General features: G+C 43.1%; 1 protein-coding gene across 3 annotated transcripts in view; it reads right to left on the minus strand.

Annotated features, from left to right (window-relative positions):
- Positions 1-962: 962 nt before the first annotated feature.
- The window catches only part of sipa1 (signal-induced proliferation-associated 1), a 32,225-nt gene continuing 15,093 nt past the window's right edge, over positions 963-18,094 (minus strand). The window contains exons 1-16 of one of the 3 annotated variants that reach the window (XM_079355511.1): positions 17,429-17,620; positions 15,143-16,756; positions 14,072-14,196; positions 13,786-13,974; positions 12,699-12,873; positions 12,266-12,369; positions 11,370-11,527; positions 10,486-11,095; positions 9,682-9,956; positions 8,599-9,006; positions 6,972-7,098; positions 6,749-6,872; positions 5,542-5,640; positions 4,930-4,996; positions 3,548-3,626; positions 963-1,962 (exon numbers count right to left, since the gene is read on the minus strand). In XM_079355511.1, coding sequence (XP_079211637.1) covers positions 1,819-1,962; positions 3,548-3,626; positions 4,930-4,996; positions 5,542-5,640; positions 6,749-6,872; positions 6,972-7,098; positions 8,599-9,006; positions 9,682-9,956; positions 10,486-11,095; positions 11,370-11,527; positions 12,266-12,369; positions 12,699-12,873; positions 13,786-13,974; positions 14,072-14,196; positions 15,143-16,259 — 3,801 coding nt within the window. In that variant the 5' untranslated portion in view covers positions 16,260-16,756; positions 17,429-17,620 and the 3' untranslated portion in view covers positions 963-1,818. Of the gene's footprint in view, positions 1,963-1,985; positions 2,062-3,547; positions 3,627-4,929; positions 4,997-5,541; positions 5,641-6,748; positions 6,873-6,971; positions 7,099-8,598; positions 9,007-9,681; positions 9,957-10,485; positions 11,096-11,369; positions 11,528-12,265; positions 12,370-12,698; positions 12,874-13,785; positions 13,975-14,071; positions 14,197-15,142; positions 16,757-17,428; positions 17,621-18,094 lie in introns of those variants that run through there. The other 2 variants (XM_079355510.1, XM_079355512.1) reach the window with 2 other exon arrangements.

The following is an 18,094-nucleotide window of genomic DNA, read 5'->3' on the forward strand; positions in this document are numbered from 1 at the left end:
CTGCAAAAAGGAGGGTGTACACAACCCAATGCACTAAAAGTAACATAGAACAGTTCAGCTGTACATACAGTATCGTCACATACTGATAAAGTTTAGATTCATAATTAAATCTTTATATACTGTATCTTAATATGCTGGTACCAGGTATTCACAGTGACTCTAAAAGAAAATTACAAGAGGAAGTTTACACTAGTAAAACAAGAGTCTGAGTGACTGGCGAAACGTTTGGCATCCCTTTTTTATCAGTTTGTGGTTGAGTCAGTTCAGTTTGATTTCTCTGGGATCAGTAGAGCTGCCTGGGCTTTTTCGTTGGCACTGAGGAGAAGCAGTCAGACTCCTCTGAACACACGTTTTTTTTTTTTTGTCAGCAGCAGTGGACCAAAAAAAAAGAAGTGAGGTAAGGTGGTGTGGGGGATGAGATCTTATCCACCTTCTTACATTGAGCAAGACATAACCCAGGCATGTGAAGTAGGCATGTGCCCTTTCCAGTGCTCATTTCACCTTAAAAAAAAGTGCAAGAACGACACAGAAACACACACAAACACACATCAGATATTTTCCTTACTGCTACCACTCTTAAGCCATACTGAACGAAATACTCACTGAATCATCCGCCAAACACAAAACATATTTCAATACAATTTTCTGTATTTCACTATTACTTGAAGGTGTTGTTTTCAGACACCTAAAGCTATGTTGCCAGCTGAGAGAGAAGCTGCCTTTTGGGGGCATTTAGTGGTTCAGGCCAGCAGGAGGAGATCTTCTACAGTATGGCTGCTACAATAGTGAGGTTAGAAGAAAACAGCTACATGGAAGGAAGCTGTAGCAGCTCTTTCCTGCCATTGTGTGTGTCTCTTCAGGAGAGGTATAACCCTTTTCAGTATCACTCTAATACTGTGTAATTACATACCGTACCTCCAAGAGCAACAAGCATGCTCAGATTTTGTTTTTCTCAGAGGGAATTCCAGTTTATGTCCTTTTTTTTTAATTTATGTTTTTAAAACCTTCTCCTGTTAAACTTCAGCATTTCATAAAATACAGTACTTGTGAGAGAAGAAGAGGGCAGAGGATGATGTCCTTACGTAACAGACCTCACTCTGAGGCATCTCAGTTACCATCATTACATCTTTTGAAGTAGAAGGCCGTCTCAAGAGTCGGCATTGTCACGTTCCCTTTTTTGTACTTTGTGACACATCAGCTCTCCCAAATTATCAGCGCCACACTCACACACTGCGACTACACGTCTGGCAGAGAGGATAGCAACACTACTGTTCACATATATTATTGGTGATATATATTTACACTTTTGGTCATTTCAGATGAGACACCACCCAACATGCTATACAGTGTCTCTCAGTCTTAATTGCAATTTTTTATGCAAGTGCTATTCAGCCCAGCTTGTCAAGTATTTAAGCAAGGTACAGTAAGAGATGCACACACACACACAGATGCACACACACATGCTGCGCACACATCCATCCATTGCACGAATAGAGAAGCACTCTGGCATAACAAACCAACCCAACAGCCTCAGAGCTGCACACTGGTCAGTCTGTGAAGGTCATGGGATGCTGAAATTGTCCCTTTTTTTTTTTTGTCTTGTCTTTTTTAAGAGTTGATTTGCATACTCTCTCACCAGCAGGCAGGTCCAGGATTCAGGATTGAGACTGTGATTACACACATTGAGGAGGATATGTGCGTGTTTGTCTAGATTTTGCAAATATGAAAGAGAAAAATGAGTATACTGAATGCACAATCATGTTGTGCGAGTTGCATCTCTCTGCTGATTTGTGTGTTATTGTGCATGCAGCGTCGGGTCTAACAGGGCTTGTTGACGTTGCACAGCAGCTCGGTGACTTTGATGAGGCGAGCCACCGTGCTCTGAGACTCCTCCTGCAGCCGCTGGTTGTTCTGCCGGAGGCTCTGCACCTCAGCCTGCAGCACCGCCTTGTCCTCTTTCTCCTGAAAGACATCGGCACACAACAAAACAAAAGCCGTCGCTCAGATCGCTGTGGCAGGAACGGGAGGGGAGCGACAGGTACAGCGGTGGCTTTAAGGTAACTAGTGGGCACACATAAATACAGAGCTTGAAATAAAAATAACACAAACAGTGCAGAAAAGCTCACTGCAGTGGGGCAACAGAAACAATAATTGTCTGAAGCGACAAACTCTAAATGACAGAGGAGTCTTCGCTTTAGGGTTTTATGCTGCTGAAAAGACTGACCAAGCATCGTATCCCCTGTAATAGGTGCAGGGCTGCAGTTAATGATTATGTCATCTTTGAAAAATCTCTTTTCACTGATCAATGTAAAAAAAAAAGAAGAAGACATTTTTTTATAACCAAAAGCTTAAGGTGTCGTCTTTAAATTGCTTGTTCTGTCAAACCAACAATCAAAAACCTGAAGATATTATACGCACTGTCTACAAACACAGAAAAGTATGGAAGCCCTTATTGGACATGCATCCATACATTTACCGATTTTCCCTTGAGATTAAAATAATAATAATACATTTTATTTGTATTTGTAGTTCATTTTAAATGTTTTAAAATGGTGTTGTCATCTTGAAATAACAAGGTAAATAAGACAAGATCTTTTGGGAAACAAAGGGAGTTACTGGTCAGAAGAGAGTGAATAAAATGGATAGATACATGTCCATCAGGGCTTCAGTAGAAAAGCAGAACATCTTCAAATTTTAGTAGCTGGATTCAGAGATTGTTGGATTTTTGTTATTTCAATATAACATACAAATACTCAATTAACAAAATTGTTCTTTATTTTTGCTGATCAAATAATCCATTAATAATTTAATTGCTGCGCCACTAAATGTAGATGATATCATCATTTTGACAGTAAATAGATTTAAATGATAATGTGATTAGAAAAATATTTTAACAGATAAATTGAAAATTAAAAAAGTGTAGTTGCAGTCTTTATAAGTGATTTAAAATAAATAGAAAAGGTTCCATTTCATCGTCATAAATAATATGTTTATATGAAGAACACAGAAACACATACACCATTTACAATCAACACTTCTAAACACAAAGTCCACTTGTCTAATGTCGAGGGACTAACTCTACTCACAAGTGGACTTTGTGTTTAGTCTAACGTCCGACACATACAGTATTCTCCATTTCAAATAAACATCACTTACAAAGTTAAGTTGAGTTGAAATAGAATTAGAAAATACTAATGACAGCATTTGAAGAGTTGACATAAATACAATTTTAAATATCATATTTGAATATTCAAAAAATCTACAAAGAGTATTGTACAAATTTACAATCAAATGCTAAATAAATAAACAAGTGTTTGTTGTATTTAATGCCTGTGAGTCAGCTGTGATTGGACATGCTGAATGGACAGGAGGATTTGCACACGTAAACAACATGTTTGCATCAGGAAATACAAGTCGTCTCGCTCCGGAAAACTAAAAAACTAAACAAAAAAAAAAAAAAAAAAAACTTTTTCCTACCTGCTGACTCTCCCCTGGAGCTCACTGAAAAATACATTACAGAGACAAACATTCATGAAAGTCAAAGCACCTTTTGCAGGTCATCCTGCAGCTTCTTCAGCATGGCTTCCAGCTGCGACACTTTCTCTTCGAGGTGGCCTGGAGAGTCACTGCAACAAAGAGCAGCAGTCACACTTTGTCAGAAAGCCATCACACAACTTCAGCCATCAACGTTTGAAAGAGGAAACTAAAGAATCAAATAGCTGAAAGCCAATCAAAGAAAGTCTTCACTGGCTTTTCATTAGTCAGTTACAACACCTCCCTTCATCTCATACAGCTTCAACTTTCCTATTTTCTGATTGGCCGTTGACTTGTGTGTCACTGTGGCAACCTCACCGCTCACTGCGGTCTTTAATGTAACCTGTTATTCTCGCAGATCAATTTACAGTAATTGCTACCCATTCTTTTGGCATCCCATGATGCAATGCTTCTGTCCACAGATAGGGACACATGCGGTCTGATATATAAAGCGTAAAGCTTAAAAATAAAATGACATAATACAAGACTTTCTATCAGATATTATACCGCTTTACGGTCCTTCTCTTGTGTCCATACGTTTATCTGTATAATAAATATGAAGCCAATCACATTCCTTCTGATTTGAAGGATAAGGCTGCGTCTTTTATCTTCCAGGTTGGTTTGCAGCTGCCTTGTTACCCAAAAGTTGCTTACTGTATTTAAAGGCAGAAGTGACAAAGGTTGGTTTTGTCACAGAATATAATCACAGTGTCGCTCTGCCATTCAGCTATGAAGACAAAAATCGCACAAACATAAAGACATTTTCAACAGTTTTCATATTTATTCTCCAAATCTTGTCGTAATTGTTAAAACCAGAAAATCTTGGGGCGAAGGCCAGTTTCACAAAGATGCTGCTGCACAGTGCTGTACAGTGAGTTGTGTAATAGTTTATTTGTCAAGCTGGAGACTCATCGGTGAAAGAGTCATCAATGCTGACCTCTACAGTACGAGTCATGACAAAATCTAAGTGACTAAGACCAGCAGACTTGGACTGATAACATGCTTTACGTCGGTGTTTGCTCACATTTTATCGACACGTTTTCTTTTCATTAACAGTTTTATGTTTAGATGCAGCATGGAGGAGACGAGTGAGAACAAAGAAGGCAACAAGGAGATAAAGTAGGAAAGAAAGTAGTGGAGTGGGAGTTTTACAGAAAGATGACAATGACAGTGAGTCAGACATGATGCCTGTATGTGTGTTTGAACGCTCAGAAGTGGATCGTTGAGTCAGCACGAGGAGGAGGAGAGAAGGCATGGCACTGACCAAAACACTCACATGTAGCTAATAAAGTATGAAGAATCAGGAGAGGACTGAAGAGCTGAGATGAGGGATGTGTGCAGAGAGAAAACCAACAGGTTGAACTGTCTGCTTCAAATGACTGAAAAGCAACCCACCTGTCTTTTGAGTCTCTCGGCTTGCCGTCTGTCTGGTCTGCTCCGCTGGGGTCTCCAGCTTTACGGTCTTTGGATGAGAAATGATCCACATTAATGTCAATTAAATATTTACACACAAATACAAGAACAGGTGATGGAGATGAAGTCTACAAGTGTTTCGAGTCTTTTGCTTTAATAAACTTGATATGGCCAAAATGATGCCGACACCTAGAGATGACACCCAGAATAACTTTATATCTCATTTCCTGCTCTTACAGCCTGTCACAAGAGAATTAGTTCAGTAGGTACAAGTAATAGGGGATAAGTCGACATCATCTCAAACGTGTTTAGTCTGGTTTAAAGTCAGTGCAAAGCTTTTCACATGGGAATAGTAAGCTTGAAAGTGAAAGCGTTTTTTTCCAATCTTATCTGAAAATATCATCAATTCTGAAACAATGGACCAAAACAATGAAAATCAACCTCAAAGTATACGTGTAGAGTGTCAACAGACTGTTGGTCATGTTTTGATGAAGAAGTGCATTACTTTTTCTATTCGATTTGGAGGTAAACATTTCTTTATAACATTATCGTTTGTACAGTAAGAGAGGTGTGAACGTATGAATAGTCCCTGACCCTCTCGTGACAGAGCCTCCAGGATGCTGCGGCAGGCTGTGGCCAGGTCAGCTATGGACTGCCACTCCTCCTCCGTCGTGTCTGTTGTCTCTGAAAGAACTGAGAAAAGGAAAGAGGTTGAGTTTTAAAATCTGACAAGCTTTCTCGTCTAAATGCAGAAAAATATCACGTAGCAGGGACAATACGGCAGCTACAGTTACAAAGAGCCACCACCGGGGGGCGCTGCTGTGTTAGAGCTGATCAAAGTCGGGGCCAGAGGGGTTAGTAGGACAAGTTATGTTGACTGTCACATTCAGACAGTTTTCACTGAATTATGGATCTGACTTTGCAAGAAATGTTCAAACTCATAAGGCAGGAACTCAAAGCAGCGAGACGCTGACATACAGTCGGTGGAAATAAAATTGTTGGACAATGAGCTAAGTGAGTTTGGGTGAAATCTTGCATGAATGCCGAATCCAAACATTAAAAAATGACATTAAGGATGCTTCAACTGTTCCTTCTCAAGATCCTTCAGTGTTTTGATTCCCATCTTTTAGTTGAATAAGTGCTTTTCATGACCCTGACGCTTCCTGAGAAAGAACAAGATTTCAAACAGTCAGAGGTATTACATGTCGCCCCCACAAAAATCAGAAGAATCTAATGAAAGGATGAGCAGTGCGCTCTTCTGGAGCTTAAACGATGAGTCTCATAGTCTCAGCGGAGGCCGAGCAGATGGTGGAAGAGGGGCTCCTTGATTTGGGGCTGCCTAAAACTCCACCCCTCCCACCACCCATCTGTCCCCCTTTTATCCTGGGCCTGGCAGGGGGTGGCAGCAGAGCAGGGGTGATATTAGATTAGTGGGAAAGGGGGCAGCATAGATAAAAGAGGAGGGACAAAGGGGATGCAGAGGGGAGCAGAGGGAGGATAATGAAGAGAGGGTTTTAAGGACAGAGAAAATCTCGGGGAAAAAAGGAATTTGAGGCTTAAATCACGCAGAGATGATTTGCTAACATGTGTGATTGTTCCGTTTTGGCTTCATTTAAGAGTTCATGTCAGCGGCTGTGTGAGAGGGGGAGCTTTGTTTTGCGTAATCAGGGTCAGAAAACCACCATGTTGTCTTTTTTTTTCATTTCACACGCAGCTACCATGCCCTTTGTTAAGGGATTATAAATATTGTACTTACATCGATTTCATTAAAAAGAAATGTCAGGAATAGAGAAGTCCTTACTCTTGGTGATGGAGTTATGAAGGCTCAGGGCTCGTGAGTTTCTTTCAGCTCGGTCCACACACGACAACCGGGAGGAAGAGTCACTGGCAGAAGCTTTGTCATCTCCAAAGTCAGCCGACATGAACTGAAGACACGGAGACACAGAGGAGAAACGACAGCGTCAGAGAGGAGACGGAGTGCTGAGGAGAAACCAATCAGATGATCTCTCGTCTCTGTCCATCACCTGCTCGTCCTCCAGGGGAGTTTTGGGTTTGACAGCCAGGATCAGATCAGGTGTGGCGTCCCTCAGCTCGCCCACATTCTCGTAAATGTGTCGGTCGCCCTTCGGCCCCATGTTCTCGTACACGTGCCTGTCAGAAGTGCCAAAAAAAAACAAACACAACCTAAATCTGCTGTTGATGCTTTGTGACATTTTTTTTTTATTCAATCTAGAGGTCAAAAACAGAAAGCAGCACTTAGAAAAGTAATCTCCAGGACGGCTTGGATTTAGCGCCTGATTGATGTTTGTAATTCTGAGCTGGCGAAATGATCCGTCAAAAATATCACATCTGATGCAGTTTCAGTTAAATTATTCAGTTCTGTGTCCGGTGACAATAAAAAGCAGTCACATTCATTTTGGAGAGCTGCAGAGTTTAATATCATCCTCATGAATATTTTCTTCATGCACAATTTCCTCCTCAAGCTGAGGCCTTTTTGTGGGTGAAACTAACCAGTGAGCTTGAAACTGCAACACTGCTGCTTTTACACGCCGTGTTTCCCACTTATTTGGAGATTTGGGAAGGACCTCCTTACTCACAGAAAATCAAAGTTAATAGATAGGAAGGCTTTGTCCTACCTAATTATCTCTCAGTTATTGTAGTCTGAAAAAAAGCAGTCTTGTCATTTCACTTCTTTTTTTTCTTTTTTTTTTCAGGACTGAAGAGTTGAAGATGTGCCATCCAGTGAGGAAGGTGTCAAAGGTTTCACATGAAAAGAATGAACACCTCAGGGACTTCTTTGTAATATTAAAGATTTTAATTACAGAACTTCGGCATTAAGCGAGCACACTTCGGTGACGCACTGCTTCATGTCCTCTCTCTGTGACTCGTCCTTTGCAGGAAAAGTGACGCACTGACTCAGAGATTAAATTGTGATGAGTCAGCTTCAGCTTGAGGATATTTTCAGCCATGTTGGATGATTTAAGAGCTCTTTCACCTGATGCTCTCCCAATCTGCAGCACTCACTAGAATAATTATAACACCGTTGAATCTTTGTTTCTTTTTTATTTATCCTGTTGCTTTATGAAAACTATAAACTGTATATAACACCAACATAGTCTCAGTTTCATCGTCCATGTTTTTCTAAAAAGGCTCTTGAATTTCATTCTACAGAAATAAAGTTAGTTTTCCAAAGTTCAGTAATAAGAGGGGAGTCGTGTCTGTTTTTTATGACTCTCTCACTCAACTGCAACAACCCTGAAACGTCTCCACTCCGTCTTCATTCTGTGTTAAGATTTATTTCTGTACAACATTGTTGGCTGGTCCTCTCTCATAGAGGTGTGATATGCACTGGAATATGTTTTATTTCTAAAGCTCCACCATCACACTTAACTGAACTCACATGTTACTCAAACCAGTTAACTAGGAAGCCTTCATGTAATCAAAACTGATGAGTTATGAAAAGAAAGAAAATCTAGCCGGTCCAGTTTTGAACAAAAACTAAATGTGCTGTAGAGATTTATTTCTGCTGTAAAATGATCCTTTTAATTTGGACTCTAATAAGGATTTTTTTTTCCAGGAACCTCTTTCCTTTGCACTTCTGCCTTAGCTTCATCTTTCAACAGCAGCTATTATCTTTCGATCAACACTCACCCTTTACTTGTATCCCCGTAAGATGTTCTCTCCAATGAACAGCTGCGTGTGAGCTGGGGGCCGCCATCTTTCTCGCTCTGATTGGCTGGTTGGTCCTGCAGGGAAGTGGCCCGTAACAAAGGTAAGCTGGGCGGTATGAGCAGCGAGCTGTGACTCCTCTCACTTTGGCCTTCATCACACAGTTGCCCTTCGCCCTCCTCGACCTCCATCTCCATTAGGTCCACTTCATCGAGCCCGCCAGCCTTCAGCTTATCCTCCACTTTCACCTCTTCTTCCTCCTCCTCCTCCTCCTCTTCATCATCATCTTCTTCTTCCCTTTCATCGAGCACCCAGGCCTCTCCAGACTGATCCTCACCGGGTTTACACTCTGCGTCTTTGATGGCTTTCTGGTAGAGCTCAGAGAAACTTCTGCAGATCATAAAAAAACCAACATACATAGCCGGAAGGATTTAATCACCATCTCTTTTCTCATTAAACTGTTGAGTCATTACGCCAAAAACAAAGACTAGACAGAAAAAAGAGCTATATTTGTCTGAGCTTCATTTATATTCCTTTGAAATCACAGTCTCCATTTTCTATGAAGACGTCTTTGTGACAATTTGTGCTTTGTTGTCACAGAGCAAGCGTTTCAGAAGTGAATATAAATAAAGCATGGGGAGTTCTCTGAGGATGATTCTGCTGCCAGCTTTGAAACGTTTCTTTAAAGTTAACCAGCTTTATTTATATGTTTTAAATACTTTTTTTTTTATTATTATTTGAATAACTCTGTTTATGCCGTCTGTCTGACTTCAAAGTGTGCTGGACAATGTGTGTCAGTGGGATTAAAGGTCATCAGGAGTCAGTCGTAGTGACACGCCGTTAAAAACTGCAGAGCAAGCCGTCACACCTCTCGTGTTTGTCTTCTCGTCTCACTAACCCCTTCCTTCTTATTCCCTGTCAACCTCTCTTTCACCCCCTCTGTGGGACTCACGCTGTATACCCATGAGCCCCTTCTCCAGTCTTACTTTGTGTTTGCTAACCAAAACGTGCTCCCCCCCCCCCCCCCACCACACACTCCTCCTCCTCCTCCTCTGCTTCACCCACCTGCGAGGCTTCCCGTTCTCGTCCGGTGGGATGACAGTGATGTGGATCTTGTGCGCAGTGCGGAGCAGCCTGGTCCTCTCCTCCGAGCTCAGGTGAACCAATGAGTGTCCGCAGAGTCGCACCACGCGAGCCCAGAGCTGCAATCCTCCGCTCTCGGCGTAACAGAACCTCTGCAGCTCTGTCACAAAGCCCTCCTCGTTCATGAGGAAACCCGGCTGCCCAACTCCATCACGCAGGGGGGTGACCTCAAAAGCCTCGCACCCCCGGGTAACCAGCTGCAGGAGAGAAGAAGAGGATTTTTTTATTTTTTATTGCTGTGATGTGCAGGCTTGCAAAATGTACTTACAAATATGAATATCTGAGTTCATTCCAATATGTAGCACTTTGGGCTCACAGTGGAGATTTTACATAAACAATAATGAACATGAATGACAATGAATTGGCAAAAAAAAGAAGTTGACAGCAGGATGAAGACAGTGGGACAGCGGTGAAAAGAGTTGACACTTATGTATTCTTTAGTTTATCATCCTGATGTATCATTATATTATCATCATGCAATTTAATTATCCCAGAAAACCTGATGATGTGTTATCATTAGCCATGTGTTTGTATAGTACGTTGTATTGTCTTATCCTATCGTAATGCGAATTAATCTACGATTCCCAATCCTACACCAGCACACCAGAAAACTACAAATCCCACTGTTGCATCCAACAAAGTGCTCCGGATGGAAATAGAGCAGCAACTTGAGTTACGAGAATATTAAATCAACAGCACACAGTGTGTAGTCTCCTGATCACCCACCTCTAGTCTCTGCACCACCTCTTTGATGTCCTCCGCCTGGCTCTCCATCGCACTTATCGACACGGACTCCCCTCGCTCGTAGTAGATATCCAAACACGGGCCGCCATCTTTCGCCTCCGTCACGGCCTTCCACCCGATGACATCTCGACAGGAGCAGTTAAACACCACCCTGCGAGTGCACCTCTCTATGAGCACCACGGACTCAGCTGACACCCCCAGCAAACAGGGCAGCTTGTGCTCCCCCACCTCACAGTCATCTCCCCCACTGTTGACCATCACGGCCCACACCAGCGCCCCTGCACTGTGCAACTCGGCCCCTTTGGCGCCCTTCAGCTTGTCTTTGCGCTTTCCTCCCAGAGAAAGCAGGGGGAATTTGGTGGAGGAGTCAATGGGTGTGGTGGTGACATAGTTTTCAGCCAGGTCCTTCAGGTATTCCTGCCGTGTACGGGTGGCCATGGAGCGAAACTTCTCAGACTTCTCTGCAGCGTTTTCAGCATTCACCGCCTTTGCCAGGAGAAAGTCTCTCAAGGCGGGCGAGCGAAGAAAGCGGGCACCCTTGGGGAACAGAGGACCAAACAATGGCATGTCTTTAGAGCGAGTCACAGCCACCCTGAGAGAGAGAGAGAGAGAGAGAGGGGAAGATGAGTGACAAAAAAAGCAGAAACTATTTATTTCCTGTTTTTATTTTTGTCTCGTGCAAGACTCTGCACGATCATATTTTTTTGATCATTCATGTCTTAAAAATGGCAGCACTTTTGGGCACGTGTAATCGTCTCTCTTGAGACCACAGCTTGTTAAAAAGTCTCACGTCTCTTTTGGAGCATGGGAAAAGATTTCTATATTTTGAACTGAGTGCAACACTGAGTGATTGTATGATCACACACCTGTAATAGGTGTTGTCGGTACAGGGCTCGTGAACCTGTACGATAATGAAGACGTGCTGAAAGTGAGAGCGGATGGACTTTGGCGTGAAGGGAACGGCGCCTGGCTCCTGGAACACGATTGTCACGATGTCGTTGCCGATGTGTCGCTTCCTCAGCAACTAACAGAGAAAAGGAGAGTTGTGTTCATATCCATAGCAACAACTAATGAGGATCAAAATAAACAATAGACAGTAGCCATTAAAGTTGTCATTTAAAATAAAGACTGTCCCTTTAAAACTCAGCGTTGATGTCATGTCCCTAAAGCTGAGTGAAATAAGTGCTAAAATAATCGGCTTGAACTGCTGCTGTTTGGATCATAATCCATCTTCAAACTTACTGTACAAAGTCTTGAAAAGTTTTAGCATTTTTTATTAGATGAAATGAAAGATTTTCTGAAATGAAAAAAGTTGGAAAAGAGCTGAAACTGCATTACAGAAGACACAATAAACTGAATTATTCGAACACATTTTGAGCCGTCACCACACAGAAGGCTGTTTTTAACTCTGCTGTGTGTATTTTAAGCTAACCCTTAAATCTATGTTAACATTTCATGTCTGATGTCTTGTGTTGTGCGTACATTAAGCAGACAGGCTGGAGAGCAGGCATTCCTGGTGGGAGTGAACACTGGGGGGCAGGATTTTCATGTCATGCTTGTTGTGATGCACAGAATCTTTTTCTAAAGCATCTACCAAAGCCTGTCTGTACCAACACAGACAGGTTGTACCAAGACTGATACATTTTAAGAGGATTAAAGTTGAAACATTAGAGAAAGTTATCCTTCTTTATCTCCTGCAGAAATTCTGCTTCAACACAAATAAAGGGGTCGGTAAAGGAAAACACCTTTGGGTCCTTTTTACCTGCTGTGTGTTGTTGGCTGTGTAGGGCAGCATCGTGGACACATGGAACATTATCTCATAGTCCTGGTAGCGCGTGTAGAGCGAGTGCGTCCCAGTTGAGTCAGCTGCATAAGAAAAAGACACATAAACACACACACATCACATATAGAGATTAAGCAAAAATCAGCCAACGTCTCTGAATGAAAGAATAAACTCAAACTGTCAGAGTCGGGGTGAAATGTGTCCTATTTACTGTCTCGGCTGCTCACTGAAGAGAAAACAGCTCGGAGATAATCAGCAGTGACTATGCTCTTTTACAGGCATTACTCAGATTACATGAGGCTAGATAGCAGTTATCTCAGGCTTTCAGTGGTGCACTGATGCCCTTCGGGATAATGGCGTCAAGGTGAGATCCTGCCAATGGATCGAGGCATGGTGTGTGTTTTCAGCTCACTCTTGTTGTCCAGCTGAGCTCGGTATTTCTCCCAGCCCTTCAGGCGCACCCGCTCCCCGAGCAGATCCAGAAACTCCTCGAACGCCGGCCCCGAGCTCTCGTTATTGTACATGTCCTCCTCGGAGCTTTGCCCAGCCCGGCAGTACATCACGCCAACCTTTCGCTGGAAATTCAGCTGCAACAGAAGACAGTTTATTATTCATTTATAAAATCCACTGATGGTTATAGTGACGATTGTTTTGATGATGTTGTTTCTTTAAAGCTACTTTATTTGGTAGGTTTCTTTTGTTACATGTTTTTCATGTCTATAAAGCAAGCATTATACCGTGAGCTCAGTTAAATTATTCCAGCTCTTAAGACAGAGTTCATTAAGGCTCCTTAATGCTTCAAAACCAGAGTTTAAGTTGTTTTGATCCTTTTCTGGAGGTCGGCCTAAAAGGTGAAGGCAGAGGTCATCTGGAGTTCGGCTAAGGTTCACATGTCAATACTAAGACTGTGTTAGTAGGATCTTTATGATCTTTTACTTTTGCAAACATGAAGAGTTTAAAGATGATCGATTTCTTTTATTTCTTTTAAGTTTCAACATTTTTAATTATTAACTGAAATAAACATGGACACGGATCAATATATTAAAAAAATCACTCTAAAAAACACTCTCAAAAGGAACAAAAATGAGACCAAAGAACATTTTTTGCTGCAGAAAACACAGTTCACAAGTGAAATCCAGACAAAAATAAGGGACTATTTACAGTGCAAATAGTGTTATTCATTAAAACGTAGCATTGTACAAAATAGGCTGCTGAGATATAACGGTTGCAGATTATTGCAGGATAATATAGATCATTGTTTGAACAGTATAAAATAACTCCCCTCTCATTAAAGCCAATGAGAGGGGAGTCTAGTACAGACTGCTACAGAAAGGCCTTCAGACACCAGTGGCTGTCCCTCAGGCTTATTGAATAATATTTACTGTGGGTCGACTTCAGCTCCACCTCTTTGTCTGCTTTCGTATTAGCCAGTAGTTCGATGGAGTCATCTTTTCCAATATGGCGGTTTTTAGTGTCAGCAGATGTTGCTTCTTACTCACCCCCTGTTCGTCGAGCTTCAGCAGGGTGTCTCGGACCTTAGGGGAGTTTGAAGCTAAGCGGAGGCAGTGCAGGTTCAGCTCAGGCATGATGAACTCCAGAAGCCTCTTTGGAGACAGGCCTCGGGGGGTTGTGTGTCGAGCGGCAGAAGGCACTGACTCCTCCAGGATGGAACCTCGCAGTGTCTTCATCTGAGGAGACAAGTCACAGTCATCACATCCAGTCGAGTCCGTCTTACTCTCACTGAACACAAGGAGAGCTTTAAGAAAGAGAAAGGAGCTGGTTTACCTCGGTGGTGCGAAAAATGATTCTGTAGTTGTACTGAGCTCCGCTGGATCCTTCCTTCTCCTCGCGACGGAAACTGATCGCAACTGGACCGAGGCGATCATCCATACCGAAGAAGTTCTGGTGTTCTGAGATGACAACAGAGTCACGTAAACACAAGAGAGGAGAGCAATAATGGTAGTGCTGCAAGAGGACATAAAACTGGGACCGAGTTAAAAATGGTGCAGATCAGGCACTCAGTGAAACAAATTAGGAGGGGCTTGAATCCTATATTATTTAATCTTTAAATATAGATTATACAGGCCAAATAAAAACCGAAATAAAGAAAATCATGTTGTTCGTGTATGAGGGTCTGTTATTTGTAATGTTAATCTGTTGGTGAGCGTTTCTGTTTGCTGTGTTGTGTCCTGTCACTTTAACATTTCTTTTATGCATTTTCTAAGTACCTGACTGACTGATGCTCGGCTGGCTACCTAGTTCAGACATCAACATCTAAAGGCTTTCAATTCAGTGCTGCACACGACTGACATGACAGGACTGAACAACAAACAACAATCATCCAGCTTTTTAAACTCTGACATTATATGAGACTCCGGATGTTCCACATCATCAGCAATGGTTGTTTATAAGAAACACCGATATGATGCTTAAACCCAGATTTGTCTGGTTCCAAGGCTAGTCTTTCTCACCGTATGACAGAGGGGGACCTTTATTACTCAGTGCACACTCAAAAGGTAAATCTGGGTGTCTATTTATACAGCCCATCCAAGAGCATCAAGAAAACTTACTTATATATTTGTCAGCTGAAAAGATGTATTTTCTCTTTATTTGTTGGGACAAAGGATAGAGTGAGATTATATGGAGCAGTAATGACATGCACCAAAGGGCTCGTCAGGGTCCTACCCAGTGTGCTGAGGATTAGACCTTTGTACATCAGATGTGAACGCTGACCACGGTGCTTAAACGCCGCCACAAGCGAGACAGAGTTGATTTTAATCTCTGTGATATAATTCCAACACTGACATGGAATAAACAGAGTCAACAAGAACTAAAGACCCCTTGTGCTTCACATACCTTTCATGTAGAAATATTTGCGATAGTAATGGGCTCCCAGGTCTGCGTGCTCTATGAAGTAGTTGCTCTTGCCCTGCTGTTGGATATGACTCTCTCTGGGCTCCTCCAGGACTGAAACTGCATCATTGGGGGTCCGCAGACTTGACCAGAGTCCCCGCCTCCCCTGGGATCTACCCAGACCCACCTGCTCTTCTCCTCCAGTCTCATTGCGGAAGTGTGGGCAACTAAGCAGGAGCTCGTTATCGTTGCCGTCCCCTTCATCCAGCAGCAGTGACTGCTCAGGGTCATCTGTGTTCCCCCCGTTGCCTCCCCCGCCCTGTGCAGGTGAAGATGGGGTGGCCTGGGAGAGGGGCCTCAGCTGGGAGGCAGCGGAAGCCCCTGAGGTGATGTTCTTTTTCCGTCCAATGCTGTCTCTGTTTGTGGCCGCCTCCGTGAGGTCAAACAGGATGCTCTGGACGTCATAGTGGGCAAAGTTTCTCACCCAGGCTCCGCCCCCAATGTTATCATACGGGCCTGGTTGGGGGATCTGAGGGGGCACAGGTTTGCTCTTCTTACCCAGACCTTCAGGCTTCGGAGGCTTTGCAGGTTTTGGGGATTCCCCGGTGGAAAGAGACAGACCCCTAAAGAACCCATCAGGCTCTGGAGGATTGCCCTGCAGTCCTAAAAGCAGGAAAGGGTCTTTGAAACGGAGGGCGTTTGGACTCAGGGGCCCCTGGTCTGCAGAGCTTCCCTCCTGTAGTTGAGTTTGTCTCTCCAGTGAGGACAAGCTGCCATATTCCCTGTGCAGAAAAACACCTGAGTCCCCTTGAGCCCCCACGCCTGCTTTCTCACCAACCACCCGGGCTGCTTTGCCCCCAGCCTTTCCGGAGGAGTCCAAGTCCCCCAAAGTTACATCGCTGTTACTTCTCTGCATGATGTGACCCCGGCCCACAGATCGAAGCCCTATAAGCCCCACACGGCTCGGAGTGAGGCTGTCTCCATCGGCTCCATCCACCTCCCTCCTGGGCGGCCACTCCACCACATTAGCTTCACGTTTGTGATCAAAGTTAACTGTAGCTATCGGCGGCCGCATGTTCTGACGGCGAAACTTGCGGATGAAGAGATCATCTGACTGCATGGTGCCCTAGAAACTGACTCCACTTCTACAGTTTTATTCTCCAGAGCTTCTTGCTCTCCCAGTTAAATCTGTGTCCTGGTCTCTGTGGTGCTGGTGTGAAATAGTGTGAGTGCTGTGCAAGACGATGAAAAACACAGCTGAGTGATAGCAGCAAATCCAGAACTCATTCACACCACTTAAGACGGCTGAACTTTCTCAACTCTTGGGCTCCCATAGACGTCTTTTCGAGGCGCTGAAGAAGTCCTTAACGTGTGACAAGATTTGAGAGAATATGCGTCATAGTTTTGTTGCAGGTGTGCGTATGTGTGTTTTGGTGGTATTCCAGTTGTGGGGTGCTCCTTCCTGCAGGGTAAGGATGTGAGGATCATCACTGGAGCCTGACTTTGTATCCTCTGTGCAAGAGAGGCTCTGTCTTTATCAACCCTCCGAACATGGCATCTATTCGTCTGCACCCTTCAGTGCCTGCTGCTTCCCTTTTGCCGTGGTCCACTGCCCACCTGCAGAACAAAAGAGAAGAAATGTCTTCTTTCAAATTATTCACCCAGACTGCCATTTTCCTCATCCACAGCTTTATATTCAACCCATAACAGCTTGACAGTGAGTGCACAGAATCAATTTGTGGCGAAGAAAGGCTTTGATAAACAAGCTTGAAATGCCAAGAATAAAGCGGTGAGCAGGTGTGACGTGTGTTTTATTGTTGAGTAATGCCTTGTACCTCTGTTTTTTCTGTTTTCTTTAATTATTACTCTTTCCTTTACACACTTTCCGTTCCATAGTTTCCCAAAATAGTATCATAGCCACCACGTCCAGCCTGCACACGCTCACAATAGACAGCATTAACACAGGGGAGGGGGCCTTCCTGGCTCACTGAGTGTGTGTCAACATGCAAGAGAAATAAGTGTAACAATCGCTCACCCTTCACATACGTTCACACACAAACACACCGTTTTTTGTTTCTTTACTCCTGCACCAACATTCAAAGGAATACATAAATAGCAGCAACAGAATCATAAATTATTTTCGATCAGCTGAAGACATTTTTAGTTTAACCATGTCAAAGGAGGTTCAGAGTTACTAGTAGGTAACATTTTTCCGTAGAGTACAAAAATGTGCTTCCCTTTTTTGAGACCAAATACAACTCAGTGTTAACAGTTTTGCAAGAAACTTACCCTCCAAACATTTCTGTTTCACGCAAAAAGATCAGCCGCTTTCTGTCCTCCTTCGTTCTCAAAGCCCGGTCTTTGACCGAACTGACGTCAATCAACCCGAGCTGAAACCTTAACGTCGCTCTCAATACGAGCACGAGAATAAGAAAGTACAAGGCTTCTTCCTGTCTAGCTTTTTCTCATGCATCTCGTCGCTCGTGCTTGCAGCCTACAGAGCAGGTGCAGCGGTGCAGAGCTGCTGCTACCAGAAGAGCTCCACACACACACACACACACACACACATACGTCACAACATACAAAATGTTATAGAGTAAAGTGAGGAAGTCACAAGAATCATTGTTTCCCGTATTTGCTCTCACACTTTGTCCAACGATATATCAGCGAGACATTTGGCTGTGAAAGGACTTAAAATGCAGATAATGAGAAAATGTTTGAACGACCAGAGGTCATCAGGAGTTTCAGTCTCGCGACAAGTTATGTTTATGTGTATTGAGGTTTTTATCTGCACCTAAATTATCTAAAAATATTCTCTGACATTTTAGTTGGCCACTGTTAACAGGAAGTGGTGCTCACAGTCGGTTTCTCTCCAACCTTTGTGTTCATTAAGCTGACGATTAGATTAAAAGGGGTCGTATTAGGCTTTGTAGCACATAAATGCTAAATGGGCTT

The sequence above is a fragment of the Symphodus melops genome (assembly GCF_947650265.1).
Source record: "Symphodus melops genome assembly, chromosome: 11".
Lineage (NCBI taxonomy): Eukaryota > Metazoa > Chordata > Actinopteri > Labriformes > Labridae > Symphodus > Symphodus melops.